The 17,705-nt window shown below is 46.1% G+C and overlaps 1 protein-coding gene across 5 annotated transcripts in view; it reads left to right on the top strand.

The window, feature by feature from the left end:
- The window catches only part of LOC124116167 (ATP-binding cassette sub-family C member 5-like), a 127,833-nt gene that overhangs the window by 54,878 nt on the left and 55,250 nt on the right, over positions 1 to 17,705 (top strand). For 4 of the 5 annotated variants that reach the window (XM_048391477.1, XM_048391475.1, XM_048391476.1 and 1 more), the window contains exons 4-8: positions 11,812 to 11,931; positions 12,523 to 12,681; positions 13,567 to 13,714; positions 14,919 to 15,066; positions 17,230 to 17,315. In XM_048391477.1, the coding sequence (XP_048247434.1) occupies positions 11,812 to 11,931; positions 12,523 to 12,681; positions 13,567 to 13,714; positions 14,919 to 15,066; positions 17,230 to 17,315 (661 nt within the window). Of the gene's footprint in view, positions 1 to 11,811; positions 11,932 to 12,522; positions 12,682 to 12,934; positions 12,955 to 13,566; positions 13,715 to 14,918; positions 15,067 to 17,229; positions 17,316 to 17,705 lie in introns of those variants that run through there. The other variant, XM_048391478.1, reaches the window with a different exon arrangement.

The following is a 17,705-nucleotide window of genomic DNA, read 5'->3' as shown; positions in this document are numbered from 1 at the left end:
TAGTGAGATAGGAGATTCAGAACCTGAAATCTAGACTTGCTTCATTTAGGGCTTTTGCATTACAGAAAGGGCTAAACGGAAGGGAAAATAAAATGATTCAGGGACTGTGAGACAGACTGTTTGGACAAGTACTAGTAGTGCATGCACATCGCATATTAATGCAATAAGCTTGTAGGCAACAATAATCCCCAATTCACCTGACCCCATGTAAGGAAGACACTTATGTTTTTGAAACCAAGACGTGTTTGCGACTCCAGTGGTCGTATCACTGTAGATCTATATCCTGTATACCCCCTGGGATCTCTTTTTCCCCGTATCAGGAATAAATAGGCCAAGGTCATGGCATCATAATTGACAAAACTGATAAGCTTTGAGTGACCTACTTCATAGTCCATGTCAGTGTGAGAAGGTGATGGTTGTTTGGGTTGTAGTGGTTGTGTTATCTAGGTGTATCTTAGTCAGCTAAATATAGCCCTTTGGGGAAAAAAGATTAGCGGACAGGGATAAAGTAGGGGTGCACTTTAAGAATAAATGAATGTTGAATGCAAGTAATTGCTCCAATGCAGAAGCCCCCCCTCTCCCCTGGAATCGCTTATGTTATTGTTGACAGTGATTGTTGTTGATGAAGTTGTCGTATCGGCTGTCATGGGGAGGTTCATCATGTTAGGGGTGGTGGAGTAGCCTTGTGGTTAAAGCGTTCGCTTGTCACGCCAAAGACCCGGGTTCGATTCCGGACATGGGTACAATGTGTGAAGCCTTTTTGCTGGAATATTGCTAAAAGCAGCGTAAAACCATACTCACTCACCAACTCATCGTGTTCATGTCAGATTATTGTAGTTTGAGTCACTTATCGCAACAGCTGGGACGGTTTAGTTTGGCTATAACACACGATTTGTTTACAGTACGTTTCTAGACTGTTTCTTTCTCTTATTTGTGTTGTCTGTGAAAAAACATAAATAATATTCTGTCTGTGTAATTGATGAATCAATAAAGGCCTGTATGTCACTAACTGTTCATATGCATCATTAAATTTTGAGTTGGCAGAAAAAAATGCGGGTTTTGAAAGACTTGTTTAAAGCTTTCTTTAGCTTCCCTTTAAACGTGTGTCAGCACTATAAATCGGCATCGGTCCGGACTAGTACAAGCAGCCACACACACGTGCATGCAGGTCGCTATATAAGTGCAATAATCTTGGACGCGATGCTAACCATTTCACCATCACTTTCTTGATATTTTTAACACTGTTATAAATGAATTTGAGCTGAAAAAGGTGTTTCCCTGGATATTAATGCTGTATTTGAGATGGTCCGCAACAATTTTTATCGTCACTTGTTGAAATCATTAACAGGGATATATCAAGACCTGCTAATAGGCCGATATTGGACCCCATGTCTGCAGGAAATGACCCTGAAACTTGAATTAAACATTTCCCAATTCACTGTTATTTGAACTAATGTTATGGCTCTGTAAGATGCCTTGTATTACACTGTTAACAGGACCGATATGGGGAAGAGGCTTTAATGCTCAGTTTAACATTATCTTGATTATAACCTTGACTACAATGTTTAAAATCAATGTTAATATACCTCTGAATTTAGGAAAGCTGAACTTAATAATGATTTTCCCAATTTGCCTGTCAAGGGCACTTAGTTTGGAATCCTAGATTACCCTGCATGAAAGAACAGTTACTCAAAATAGCAACGAATGAGTCCATAAAAGACTGGCGATATGATACACTGGGTACTCAGGGTGACGCAGACCTCTTGGCATGTGCTCCCATCAGTCAAACACTGCATGATATGATACACTGGATACTCAGGGTGACACAGACCTCTTGGCATGTGCTCCCATCAGTCAAACACTACATGATATGATACACTGGGTACTCAGGGTGACACAGACCTCTTGGCACGTGCTCCCATCAGTCAAACACTACATGATATGATACACTGGATACTCAGGGTGACACAGGCCTCTTCGCATGTGCTCCCATCGGTCAAACACTACATGATATGAGACACTGGGTACTCAGGGTGACACAGACCTCTTGGCATGTGCTCCCATCAGTCAAACACTACATGATATGATACACTGGATACTCAGGGTGACACAGACCTCTTGGCACGTGCTCCCATCAGTCAAACACTACATGACATGATACACTGGATACTCAGGGTGACACAGACCTCTGGGCACGTGCTTCCATCAGTCAAACACTACATGATATGATACACTGGGTACTCAGGGTGACACAGACCTCTGGGCACGTGCTTCCATCAGTCAAACACTACATGATATGATACACTGGGTACTCAGGATGACACAGACCTCTTGGCACGTGCTCCCATCAGTCAAACACTACATGATATAATACACTGGGTACTCAGGGTGACGCAGACCTATTGGCATGTGCTCCCATCAGTCAAACACTACATGATATGATACACTGGGTACTCAGGGTGACGCAGACCTCTTGGCATGTGCTCCCATCAGTCAAACACTACATGATATGATACACTGGATACTCAGGATGACGCAGACCTCTTGGCATGTGCTCCCATCAGTCAAACACTACATGATATGAGACACTGGGTACTCAGGATGACACAGACCTCTTGGCACGTGCTCCCATCAGTCAAACACTACATGATATAATACACTGGGTACTCAGGGTGACGCAGACCTCTTGGCATGTGCTCCCATCAGTCAAACACTACATGATATGAGACACTGGGTACTCAGGGTGACCAGACCTCTTGGCACGTGCTCCCATCAGTCAAACACTACATGATATGATACACTGGATACTCAGGGTGACACAGACCTATTGGCACATGCTACCATCAGTCAAACACTACATGATATGATACACTGGATACTCAGGGTGACGCAGACCTCTTGGCAGGTGCTCCCATCAGTCAAACACTACATGATATGAGACACTGGGTACTCAGGGTGACGCAGACCTCTTGGCATGTGCTCCCATCAGTCAAACACTACATGATATGATACACTGGGTACTCAGGGTGACACAGACCTCTTGGCATGTGCTCCCATCAGTCAAACACTACAGGATATGATACACTGGATACTCAGGGTGACACAGACCTCTTGGCATGTGCTCCCATCAGTCAAACACTACAGGATATGATACACTGGATACTCAGGGTGACACAGACCTCTTGGCACGTGCTCCCATCAGTCAAACACTACATGATATGATACACTGGGTACTCAGGATGACACAGACCTCTTGGCACGTGCTCCCATCGGTCAAACACTGCATGATATGATACACTGGGTACTCAGGGTGACACAGACCTCTTGGCATGTGCTCCCATCAGTCAAACACTACAGGATATGATACACTGGATACTCAGGGTGACACAGACCTCTTGGCATGTGCTCCCATCAGTCAAACACTACAGGATATGATACACTGGATACTCAGGGTGACACAGACCTCTTGGCACGTGCTCCCATCAGTCAAACACTACATGATATGATACACTGGGTACTCAGGATGACACAGACCTCTTGGCACGTGCTCCCATCGGTCAAACACTGCATGATATGATACACTGGATACTCAGGGTGACACAGACCTCTTGGCATGTGCTCCCATCAGTCAAACACTACATGATATGATACACTGGGTACTCAGGGTGACGAGACCTCTGGGCACGTGCTCCCATCAGTCAAACACTACATGATATGATACACTGGTTACTCAGGGTGACGCAGACCTCTGGGCACGTGCTCCCATCAGTCAAACACTACATGATATGATACACTGGGTACTCAGGGTGACACAGACCTCTTGGCACGTGCTCCCATCAGTCAAACACTACATGATATGATACACTGGGTACTCAGGGTGACGCAGACCTCTTGGCACGTGCTCCCATCAGTCAAACACTACATGATATGATACACTGGGTACTCAGGGTGACGCAGACCTCTGGGCACGTGCTCCCATCAGTCAAACACTACATGATATGATACACTGGGTACTCAGGGTGACACAGACCTCTTGGCACGTGCTCCCATCAGTCAAACACTACATGATATGATACACTGGGAACTCAGGGTGACACAGACCTCTTGGCACGTGCTCCCATCAGTCAAACACTACATGATATGATACACTGGATACTCAGGATGACGCAGACCACTTGGCACGTGCTCCCATCAGTCAAACACTACATGATATGATACACTGGGTACTCAGGATTTCACAGACCTCTTGGCACGTGCTCCCATCAGTCAAACACTACATGATATGATACACTGGGTACTCAGGGTGACGCAGACCTATTGGCATGTGCTCCCATCAGTCAAACACTACATGATATGATACACTGGGTACTCAGGGTGACGCAGACCTATTGCCACTTGCTCCCATCAGTCAAACACTACATGATATGATACACTGGGTACTCAGGGTGACGCAGACCTATTGGCATGTGCTCCCATCAGTCAAACACTACATGATATGATACATTGGGTACTCAGGGTGACACAGACCTCTTGGCACGTGCTCCCATCAGTCAAACACTACATGATATGATACACTGGGTACTCAGGGTGACGCAGACCTATTGGCATGTGCTCCCATCAGTCAAACACTACATGATATGATACACTGGGTACTCAGGATTTCACAGACCTCTTGGCACGTGCTCCCATCAGTCAAACACTACATGATATGATACACTGGATACTCAGGGTGACACAGACCTCTTGGCACATGCTCCCATCAGTCAAACACTACATGATATGATACACTGGGTACTCAGGATTTCACAGACCTCTTGGCACGTGCTCCCATCAGTCAAACACTACATGATATGATACACTGGGTACTCAGGGTGACGCAGACCTCTTGGCACGTGCTCCCATCAGTCAAACACTACATGATATGATACACTGGGTACTCAGGGTGACGCAGACCTATTGGCATGTGCTCCCATCAGTCAAACACTACATGATATGATACACTGGGTACTCAGGATTTCACAGACCTCTTGGCACGTGCTCCCATCAGTCAAACACTACATGATATGATACACTGGATACTCAGGGTGACACAGACCTCTTGGCACATGCTCCCATCAGTCAAACACTACATGATATGATACACTGGGTACTCAGGATTTCACAGACCTCTTGGCACGTGCTCCCATCAGTCAAACACTACATGATATGATAAACTGGATACTCAGGGTGACACAGACCTCTTGGCACATGCTCCCATCAGTCAAACACTGCATGATATGATACACTGGATACTCAGGGTGACACAGACCTCTTGGCATGTGCTCCCATCAGTCAAACACTGCATGATATGATACACTGGATACTCAGGGTGACACAGACCTCTTGGCACATGCTCCCATCAGTCAAACACTACATGATATGAGACACTGGGTACTCAGGGTGACGCAGACCTCTGGGCACGTGCTCCCATCAGTCAAACACTGCATGATATGATACACTGGGTACTCAGGGTGACGCAGACCTATTGGCACGTGCTCCCATCAGTCAAACACTACATGATATGATACACTGGGTACTCAGGGTGACGCAGACCTATTGGCACGTGCTCCCATCAGTCAAACACTACATGATATGATACACTGGATACTCAGGGTGACACAGACCTCTTGGCACGTGCTCCCATCAGTCAAACACTACATGACATGATACACTGGATACTCAGGATGACGCAGACCTCTTGGCACGTGCTCCCATCAGTCAAACACTACATGATATGATACACTGGGTACTCAGGGTGACACAGACCTCTTGGCACGTGCTCCCATCAGTCAAACACTACATGATATGATACACTGGGTACTCAGGATTTCACAGACCTCTTGGCACGTGCTCCCATCAGTCAAACACTACATGATATGATACACTGGATACTCAGGATGACACAGACCTCTTGGCACATGCTCCCATCAGTCAAACACTACATGATATGATACACTGGATACTCAGGATGACACAGACCTCTTGGCATGTGCTCCCATCAGTCAAACACTACATGATATGATACACTGGGTACTCAGGATTTCACAGACCTCTTGGCACGTGCTCCCATCAGTCAAACACTACATGATATGATACACTGGATACTCAGGGTGACACAGACCTCTTGGCACATGCTCCCATCAGTCAAACACTACATGATATGATACACTGGGTACTCAGGGTGACGCAGACCTCTGGGCACGTGCTCCCATCAGTCAAACACTGCATGATATGATACACTGGGTACTCAGGGTGACGCAGACCTATTGGCATGTGCTCCCATCAGTCAAACACTACATGATATGATACACTGGGTACTCAGGGTGACGCAGACCTCTTGTCATGTGCTCCCATCAGTCAAACACTACATGATATGATACACTGGGTACTCAGGGTGACGCAGACCTCTTGGCATGTGCTCCCATCAGTCAAACACTACATGATATGAGACACTGGATACTCAGGGTGACCAGACCTCTTGGCACGTGCTCCCATCAGTCAAACACTACATGATATGAGACACTGGATACTCAGGATTTCACAGACCTCTTGGCATGTGCTCCCATCAGTCAAACACTACATGATATGAGACACTGGATACTCAGGGTGACCAGACCTCTTGGCACGTGCTCCCATCAGTCAAACACTACATGATATGATACACTGGATACTCAGGGTGACGCAGACCTCTTGGCACGTCCTCCCATCAGTCAAACACTACATGATATGATACACTGGATACTCAGGATTTCACAGACCTATTGGCATGTGCTCCCATCAGTCAAACACTGCATGATATGATAGACTGGGTACTCAGGGTGACACAGACCTCTTGGCATGTGCTCCCATCAGTCAAACACTACATGATATGATACACTGGGTACTCAGGGTGACACAGACCTCTTGGCACATGCTCCCATCAGTCAAACACTGCATGATATGATACACTGGATACTCAGGATGACACAGACCTCTTGGCATGTGCTCCCATCAGTCAAACACTACATGATATGATACACTGGATACTCAGGGTGACGCAGACCTCTTGGCACATGCTCCCATCAGTCAAACACTGCATGATATGATACACTGGGTACTCAGGGTGACACAGACCTCTTGGCACGTGCTCCCTTCAGTCAAACACTACATGATATGATACACTGGATACTCAGGATGACACAGACCTCTTGGCACGTGCTCCCATCAGTCAAACACAACTTGATATGATACACTGGATACTCAGGGTGACACAGACCTCTTGGCATGTGCTCCCATCAGTCAAACACTGCATGATATGATACACTGGATACTCAGGATTTCACAGACCTCTTGGCACATGCTCCCATCAGTCAAACACTACGTGATATGATACACTGGATACTCAGGGTGACACAGACCTCTTGGCACGTGCTCCCCTCAGTCAAACACTACATGATATGATACACTAGATACTCAGGATGACACAGACCTCTTGGCATGTGCTCCCATCAGTCAAACACTACATGATATGATACACTGGGTACTCAGGATGACACAGACCTCTTGGCACGTGCTCCCATCAGTCAAACACTACATGATATGATACACTGGATACTCAGGGTGACGCAGACCTCTTGGCACGTGCTCCCATCAGTCAAACACTACATGATATGATACACTGGATACTCAGGATGACGCAGACCTCTTGGCACGTGCTCCCATCAGTCAAACACTACATGACATGATACACTGGATACTCAGGGTGATGCAGACCTCTTGGCACGTGCTCCCATCAGTCAAACACTACATGATATGATACACTGGGTACTCAGGATTTCACAGACCTCTTGGCACATACTCCCATCGGTCAAACACTGCATGATATGATACACTGGATACTCAGGGTGACACAGACCTCTTGGCACGTGCTCCCATCAGTCAAACACTACATGATATAATACACTGGGTACTCAGGATTGCACAGACCTCTTGGCATGTGCTCCCATCAGTCAAACACTACATGATATGATACACTGGGTAATCAGGGTGACGCAGACCTCTTGGCATGTGCTCCCATCAGTCAAACACTACATGATATGATACACTGGGTAATCAGGGTGACGCAGACCTCTTGGCATGTGCTCCCATCAGTCAAACACTACATGACATGATACACTGGGTACTCAGGATGACGCAGACCTCTTGGCATGTGCTCCCATCAGTCAAACACTACATGATATGATACACTGGGTACTCAGGGTGACGCAGACCTCTTGGCATGTGCTCCCATCAGTCAAACACTACATGATATGATACACTGGATACTCAGGATGACACAGACCTCTTGGCACGTGCTCCCATCAGTCAAACACTACATGATATGATACACTGGGTACTCAGGATTTCACAGACCTCTTGGCACGTGCTCCCATCAGTCAAACACTACATGATATGATACACTGGGTACTCAGGGTGACGCAGACCTCTTGGCATGTGCTCCCATCAGTCAAACACTGCATGATATGATACACTGGATACTCAGGATGACACAGACCTCTTGGCACGTGCTCCCATCAGTCAAACACTACATGATATGATACACTGGGTACTCAGGATGACACAGACCTCTTGGCATGTGCTCCCATCAGTTCAACACTACATGATATGATACACTGGATACTCAGGGTGACGCAGACCTCTTGGCACGTGCTCCCATCAGTCAAACACTACATGATATGATACACTGGGTACTCAGGATGACGCAGACCTCTTGGCATGTGCTCCCATCAGTCAAACACTACATGATATGATACACTGGGTACTCAGGGTGACACAGACCTCTTGGCACGTGCTCCCATCAGTCAAACACTACATGATATGATACACTGGGTACTCAGGGTGACACAGACCTCTTGGCATGTGCTCCCATCAGTCAAACACTACATGATATGATACACTGGGTACTCAGGGTGACACAGACCTCTTGGCATGTGCTCCCATCAGTCAAACACTACATGATATGATACACTGGATACTCAGGGTGACGCAGACCTCTTGGCACGTGCTCCCATCAGTCAAACACTACATGATATGATACACTGGGTACTCAGGATTTCACAGACCTCTTGGCATGTGCTCCCATCAGTCAAACACTACATGATATGATACACTGGGTACTCAGGGTGACACAGACCTCTTGGCACGTGTTCCCATCAGTCAAACACTACATGATATGATACACTGGGTACTCAGGGTGACACAGACCTCTTGGCACGTGCTCCCATCAGTCAAACACTACATGATATGATACACTGGTTACTCAGGATGACACAGACCTCTTGGCATGTGCTCCCATCAGTTCAACACTACATGATATGATACACTGGATACTCAGGGTGACGCAGACCTCTTGGCACGTGCTCCCATCAGTCAAACACTACATGATATGATACACTGGGTACTCAGGATGACGCAGACCTCTTGGCACGTGCTCCCATCAGTCAAACACTACATGATATGATACACTGGATACTCAGGGTGACGCAGACCTCTTGGCACGTGCTCCCATCAGTCAAACACTACATGATATGATACACTGGGTACTCAGGGTGACACAGACCTCTTGGCATGTGCTCCCATCAGTCAAACACTACATGATATGATACACTGGGTACTCAGGGTGACACAGACCTCTTGGCACGTGCTCCCATCAGTCAAACACTACATGATATGATACACTGGGTACTCAGGGTGACACAGACCTCTTGGCACGTGCTCCCATCAGTCAAACACTACATGATATGATACACTGGGCACTCAGGGTGACGCAGACCTCTTGGCATGTGCTCCCATCAGTCAAACACTACATGATATGATACACTGGGTACTCAGGGTGACACAGACCTCTTGGCACGTGCTCCCATCAGTCAAACACTACATGACATGAAACACTGGATACTCAGGGTGACGCAGACCTCTTGGCACGTGCTCCCATCAGTCAAACACTACATGATATGATACACTGGGTACTCAGGGTGACGCAGACCTATTGGCATGTGCTCCCATCAGTCAAACACTACATGATATGATACACTGGATACTCAGGATGACACAGACCACTTGGCACGTGCTCCCATCAGTCAAACACTACATGATATGATACACTGGATACTCAGGGTGACACAGACCTATTGGCACGTGCTCCCATCAGTCAAACACTACATGATATGATACACTGGATACTCAGGGTGACGCAGACCTCTTGGCACGTGCTCCCATCAGTCAAACACTACATGATATGATACACTGGATACTCAGGGTGACACAGACCTCTTGGCACTTGCTCCCATCAGTCAAACACTACATGATATGATACACTGGATACTCAGGGTGACGCAGACCTCTTGGCACGTGCTCCCATCAGTCAAACACTACATGATATGATACACTGGATACTCAGGGTGACACAGACCTCTTGGCACGTGCTCCCATCAGTCAAACACTACATGATATGATACACTGGATACTCAGGACGACGCAGACCTCTTGGCACGTGCTCCCATCAGTCAAACATTGCATGATATGATACACTGGATACTCAGGGTGACACAGACCTATTGGCATGTGCTCCCATCAGTCAAACACTACATGATATGATACACTGGATACTCAGGGTGACACAGACCTCTTGGCACGTGCTCCCATCAGTCAAACACTACATGATATGATACACTGGGTACTCAGGATGACACAGACCTCTTGGCATGTGCTCCCATCAGTCAAACACTACATGATATGATACACTGGATACTCAGGGTGACACAGACCTCTTGGCACGTGCTCCCATCAGTCAAACACTACATGATATGATACACTGGATACTCAGGGTGACCAGACCTCTTGGCACGTGCTCCCATCAGTCAAACACTACATGATATGATACACTGGATACTCAGGGTGACCAGACCTCTTGGCATGTGCTCCCATCAGTCAAACACTACATGATATGATACACTGGTTGCTCAGGATGACGCAGACCTCTTGGCAAGTGCTCCCATCAGTCAAACACTACATGATATGATACACTGGGTACTCAGGGTGACGCAGACCTCTTGGCACGTGCTCCCATCAGTCAAACACTACATGATATGATACACTGGGTACTCAGGGTGACGCAGACCTCTTGGCACGTGCTCCCATCAGTCAAACACTACATGATATGATACACTGGATACTCAGGGTGACCAGACCTCTGGGCACGTGCTCCCATCAGTCAAACACTACATGATATGATACACTGGGTACTCACGGTGACACAGACCTCTTGGCATGTGCTCCCATCAGTCAAACACTACATGATATGATACACTGGATACTCAGGATGACGCAGACCTCTTGGCACGTGCTCCCATCAGTCAAACACTACATGATATGATACACTGGATACTCAGGGTGACCAGACCTCTGGGCACGTGCTCCCATCAGTCAAACACTACATGATATGATACACTGGGTACTCAGGGTGACACAGACCTCTTGGCATGTGCTCCCATCAGTCAAACACTACATGATATGATACACTGGATACTCAGGATTTCACAGACCTCTTGGCACGTGCTCCCATCAGTCAAACACTACATGATATGATACACTGGGTACTCAGGATGACGCAGACCTCTTGGCATGTGCTCCCATCAGTCAAACACTACATGATGTTAGTCCATTTTGTATTGCTTGCCTCTAGATCCTCTATGTTCAATACAGTGTTATCAGATATGCACTTTTTTGTTTCAGGATTTTGGAAATCGAGGCTAAGTCGGAAGCTGGATTTTCTCTGTCTCCGAAACGTGAAAACGGAATAAAGAAGTACAGAAATGCCCTGTCCCATGCGATCCCTGTCAGGAGGGGCAAAAGGTGGGAACAGCCTGCATCTCCTGTTCTTGTACTTGTAGACTTCTGCATGTTTGAAGAGCATGATTTTACCCACAGGGACAGAGTTGAATAAATGCCAGAAACTCTCACAGGGCATTATATTGTTTGTTCGTGCTTGTTGCCGACATTGTTCCAATTCTTCTCAACAATGAAACACTGTGACATCATATGGTTTCAACATAGTCTGTCTCCCAGACCCTAGAACGCCGTCATATAGCTGGAATAGTGCTGAGTGCGGAGTTAGATAACAAACCAACCAACCCAGATCCTAGAGAAGTCAATTAAAAAAGGAGTCCAACTCAAGTCTAGAGTGATCTGGAAAGTCTAGATTGCCTTATCTCTATGCCTGAAATTAAGATTGTTCATGTCTCCATTTGGATTTTTTTTTTTTATTAGATTTTTTAGATATATATTTATATATATATATATATTTTTATTTCTGGGACTAAATATCAGTCTAGCTTCCACCTATCAGCATTGATAATTGCTAAAATGCACACATGCACATATTAGAAAGTTGCACATGGCCATTCTACCCTAGGTAATATAGTTCATTTTGTGTTGCATCACCAGATCCAAGTATGAGTTTCCGCTGGCCAAGGCCGGCTGCTTCAGCAGCATCTTCTACAGCTGGCTCTCCCCCACCATGTGGAAGGTCTTCCGCAAAGGTGTCGACTTCATCGAGAACATCCAGATACTGGACGAGGACTCGGCTAAAGTCAACTCAGACAGGTAGTGTTGTCATCATTAGGGTAGCCTGGTGGTTGATGTGCTAGCCTGTTGTGTGAATGACTGGGTTTGAATCCAAACAGTTGTTGGAGAACATCCGGATACTGCGGCAAGACTTGGCTAAAGTCAACTCAGACAGGTAGTGTTGTCATCCATAGGGTAGGCTGGTGGTTGATGTGCTAGCCTGTTGTGTGCATGACTGGGTTTGAATCCAAACAGTTGTTGGAGAACATCCAGATACTGGACGAAAGACTCGGCTAAAGTCAACTCAGACAGGTAGTGTTGTCATCCATAGGGTAGGCTGGTGGTTGATGTGCTAGCCTGTTGTGTGCATGACTGGGTTTGAATCCAAACAGTTCTTTGAGAGCATCCAGATACTGGACAAAGACTTGGCTTAAGTCCAGTCAGACCAGTGGTGTTGTCTTCAGTAGGATAGCCTTGTGGTTGATGTGGTTGCTTTGAGCTTTCCTCCCACAACAATGTGACATAACTGTTCATCACCTTCAAAGACCCATTCAACCCCAAATCACTTGCTCAGGATGCAGAGTGGTGTCCCTTAGGCATGCCAGGAATCTGTACTTTGAGTTCGAAATCTCAGTTTGGCTTATATTATTTCTGGGGTTTGTACTTGTGGGTCTCACATTTCAGACCTGCATCACTTCAGGCTTAAGATGACACGGTGTGATATAACTGTGTTAAACCAAACTCATTCAACCATCAGCCCACCCATCAAATCACCCACCCACCCACCCACCCACCCACTCACTCTCACTCACTCACTCACTCACTCACTCACTCACTCACTCACTCACTCACTCACTCTACCACCCACCCACCCAGCCACTCACTCACTCACTCACCCACTCACTCACTCACTCTATGTTCCAGATTTGAAAGGTTGTGGAAAGAGGAAGTGCGCACAATGGGCGTGGCAAAATCTTCCTTCGCTCGAGTCCTGTACCGCTTCGTCAAGACTCGAATCATCGTGACGTTCTTCATCATACTTATTTTCTGTGCCTTTTGTCTTGCTAATCCGGTAAGACAGTACTCATGTTTTTGAAATCTTTAACAATAAAATAAGCTGACATCTAAAAAATGTACTACTCAAAAGAAGTGGAAGACCCACAATTCTTCTGTATGAATATGCTTAATATGTCATAGCATAACAGATCAACTATAGGAATTTTGAACGAAAAATTACTGATTGATTATAAGGGTGCGCGGTATTACTGGTATCTCGGTAAATTGAGGTTCATTCTTTCCATTATACGTATCACAAAAATCATTTTTAAATGCTCGGTATATTGGGTAATTTCAAATGGTGATTTTATCATGTGTTTAATGTTACGCTCTTGCCAAATACCCAGGGCCCCGTTCCACAAAGCGATCTTAGCTCTCAGTCTGTCGTAAGTCCATGTTAAAGTATGGGAGTTACGATCATCTTAGCGCTAAAATCGCTTTGTGGAACGGGGCCCAGAGCTTGCATCTGGACCATTTATATATATCGAATGAGTAAACATTATGTTGTACCAGCATCTTGTTTTGTTCCATTTATGAACTTCATACACTGGTGCTTCAAATTTAAGATTTAGAATTATACAATATATTGCAATACATAGTGCTATACAGCCTTGTACATTGTAAAATATTGTGATACACTTTGAACCTCCAGTACCCTTCCAAATTGATTGTAAACAAATTTCACCATTAATAATATCAGAATGCAAAGTATTGTTTTCTTATTTTAGAAAGCCTGACTTATGTGTGGCATAACAGCCATATTAGAAATGTCATTATCACTCTGACTCTGACTCAGTTTTGGCTGTATCATTATGACAATCAATATGCAGTAAGTGGTATGTGGAATATGCATAATGCTTATTTTTACCTCATTCTCTGTTCTCTGAAACCCCTTGGTTTTCATGCTGAAATTTTATGTTTGTGATCACAGAATTCCAACCATTTTGCTAATTTCTCATTTATTTACAGTATTTTGTTTTATATACAGCAATGCTCTTGTACATGTATGACTTAACAATAATGCTTGAGGGAAAAGAAGGAAATAGGTCAGTGTAAGAATACAAGTCATAAAGCTAGCCTTTTACCTTTTGGACCTGTGAAGATCCGGGGTAGAATAGGTCTTCAGCAAGCCATGCTTGCCGTAAAAGGCGAATATGCTTGTCGTATGATTTGGGTTGTTCCTTAAGAATGTTAAAATATTTTCAATCTTCCATTCACAGATCTTTTTAATCCATAATTTCCTCAACTACTTGTCTCAAGGGGAGATAACCATCGGCACGGGTCTGGCGTACGTGGCCGGGGTATTTCTGTGTGAGGCCGGCAGGACCCTGACTGGAGCAGTAGTCTGGAACCTCGGCTACCGGTCAGGTGAGACACATTGTTACCATGGTGACATAGCTGCAGTCTGGAACCTCGGCTACCGGTCAGGTGAGACACATTGTTACCATGGTGACATAGCTGCAGTCTGGAACCTCGGCTACCGGTCAGGTGAGACACACTGTTACCATGGTGACATAGCTGCAGTCTGGAACCTCGGCTACCGGTCAGGTGAGACACATTGTTACCATGGTGACATAACTGCAGTCTGGAACCTCGGCTACCGGTCAGGTGAGACACATTGTTACCATGGTGACATAGCTGCAGTCTGGAACCTCGGCTACCGGTCAGGTGAGACACATTGTTACCATAGTGACATAACTGCAGTCTGGAACCTCGGCTACTGGTCAGGTGAGACACATTGTTACCATGGAGACATAGCTGCAGTCTGGAACCTCGGCTACCGATCAGGTGAGACACATTGTTACCATGGTGACATTGCTGCAGTCTGGAACCTCGGCTACCGGTCAGGTGAGACACATTGTTACCATGGTGACATAGCTGCAGTCTGGAACCTCGGCTACCGGTCAGGTGAGACACATTGTTACCATGGTGACATAGCTGCAGTCTGGAACCTCGGCTACCGGTCAGGTGAGACACATTGTTACCATGGTGACATAGCTGCAGTCTGGAACCTCGGCTACCGGTCAGGTGAGACACATTGTTACCATGGTGACATAGCTGCAGTCTGGAACCTCGGCTACCGTTCAGGTGAGACACACTGTTACCATGGTGACATAACTGCAGTCTGGAACCTCGGCTACCGGTCAGGTGAGACACACTGTTACCATGGTGACATAGCTGCAGTCTGGAACCTCGGCTACCGGTCAGGTGAGACACATTGTTACCATGGTGACATAACTGCAGTCTGGAACCTCGGCTACCGGTCAGGTGAGACACATTGTTACCATGGTGACATAGCTGCAGTCTGGAACCTCGGCTACCATTCAGGTGAGACACACTGTTACCATAGTGACATTGCTGCAGTCTGAATCCTTGGCTACCATTCAGGTGAGACACATTGTTACCATGGTGACATAACTGCAGTCTGGAACCTCGGCTACCGGTCAGGTGAGACACATTGTTACCATGGTGACATAGCTGCAGTCTGGAACCTCGGCTACCGTTCAGGTGAGACACATTGTTACCATGGTGACATTGCTGCAGTCTGGAACCTCGGCTACCGTTCAGGTGAGACACATTGTTACCATGGTGACATAGCTGCAGTCTGGAACCTCGGCTACCGGTCAGGTGAGACACATTGTTACCATGGTGACATAGCTGCAGTCTGGAACCTCGGCTACCGTTCAGGTGAGACACATTGTTACCATGGTGACATTGCTGCAGTCTGGAACCTCGGCTACCGATCAGGTGAGACACACTGTTACCATAGTGACATTGCTGCAGTCTGAATCCTTGGCTACCATTCAGGTGAGACACACTGTTACCATAGTGACATTGCTGCAGTCTGAATCCTTGGCTACCATTCAGGTGAGACACACTGTTACCATGGTGACATAGCTGCCATCTTGAACCTTGGCTACCGGTCAGGTGAGACACACTGTTACCATAGTGACATAGTTGCAGTCTGTAGCCTTGGCTACCGTTCAGGTGAGACACATTGTTACCATGGTGACAGTCTGGAACCTCTGGTGGTAAAATGGTGCTTTTGATGATTTGGGATCTTTATTATTTTCATTTGTATTTTTTTTTAAGACAACAAGTTGGACTTGTACTGCAGATGAGGGTAGTTGTCGTTTCTGGAGCAGAAGTCCAAAACCGTCGACTATTATTAGATGAAAATTGCCCTACAGATCAGTCTAGTGGTGAACTACTAAGGGGTATCGTGTTAGTGTGGCGGTAGGGTAACCGTCTGGTTTAAGTGTTCACTCATAAACGCCGAAGACCCGGGTCTTAAACCCCGGGTTTGATTCCTCACATGGGTACAATGTGTGAAGCCCGTTTCTGGTGTCCCCTGTCGTGATATTGCTGGACTATTGCTAAAAGTGGCGTAAAACCATACCCGCTCACTCACTCAGTATTGTGTGGTCTTGCTTAGTGATTGCGTATCATCGGGCCCAGACGGTGTTGTTCAACCTTCATGACATCCCCCCCTCAAGATTAAAGCCTTTCAATGTACATTCTGTTTTTCAGGTGTGCGTGTTAGAGCTGGTGCTACAAGTTTTTTATTTAAGAAAATATTACGATTGAAGAGTTTGAAAAACAAGACTGTTGGCGAGGTATGTATTCTTGTGTGGAAGGTTGGAAACATAGTCACTTTTTCCTGTTTTGGACAGTGTAATCAATGCTGTGTAATCAATGCTGTGTAATCAATGCTGTGAACCACTCCGATCAAGTAGGTATCATGATAAGTTTGCAAATGAGATCTCTTAGCAGGAACTACTTTTTGTAGGCTCTGTACAAGGGTAACTAGGGAACTCGGGTCGGGTGGTTCCTGAGTAGGACCTGGGTACCCACGGGACTACCCGGACCCGTGGTTAGTCACGTGACACATTGTTTAAATACAATAACAATAAAAGAGGCATATTTTCGCATTTCTGCCTGGCTGTACATGCATTGTTTCTGACTTTTAAACGTTTGAGTAAAGATATAACTTCAGTCGACTTGGG

Source organism: Haliotis rufescens, unplaced genomic scaffold, assembly GCF_023055435.1.
Source record: "Haliotis rufescens isolate VD_foot unplaced genomic scaffold, xgHalRufe1.0.p SCAF_9, whole genome shotgun sequence".
NCBI lineage: Eukaryota > Metazoa > Mollusca > Gastropoda > Lepetellida > Haliotidae > Haliotis > Haliotis rufescens.
Note: the sequence above shows the minus strand (reverse complement) of the source record. Positions and strands in the feature narration are given on the sequence as shown.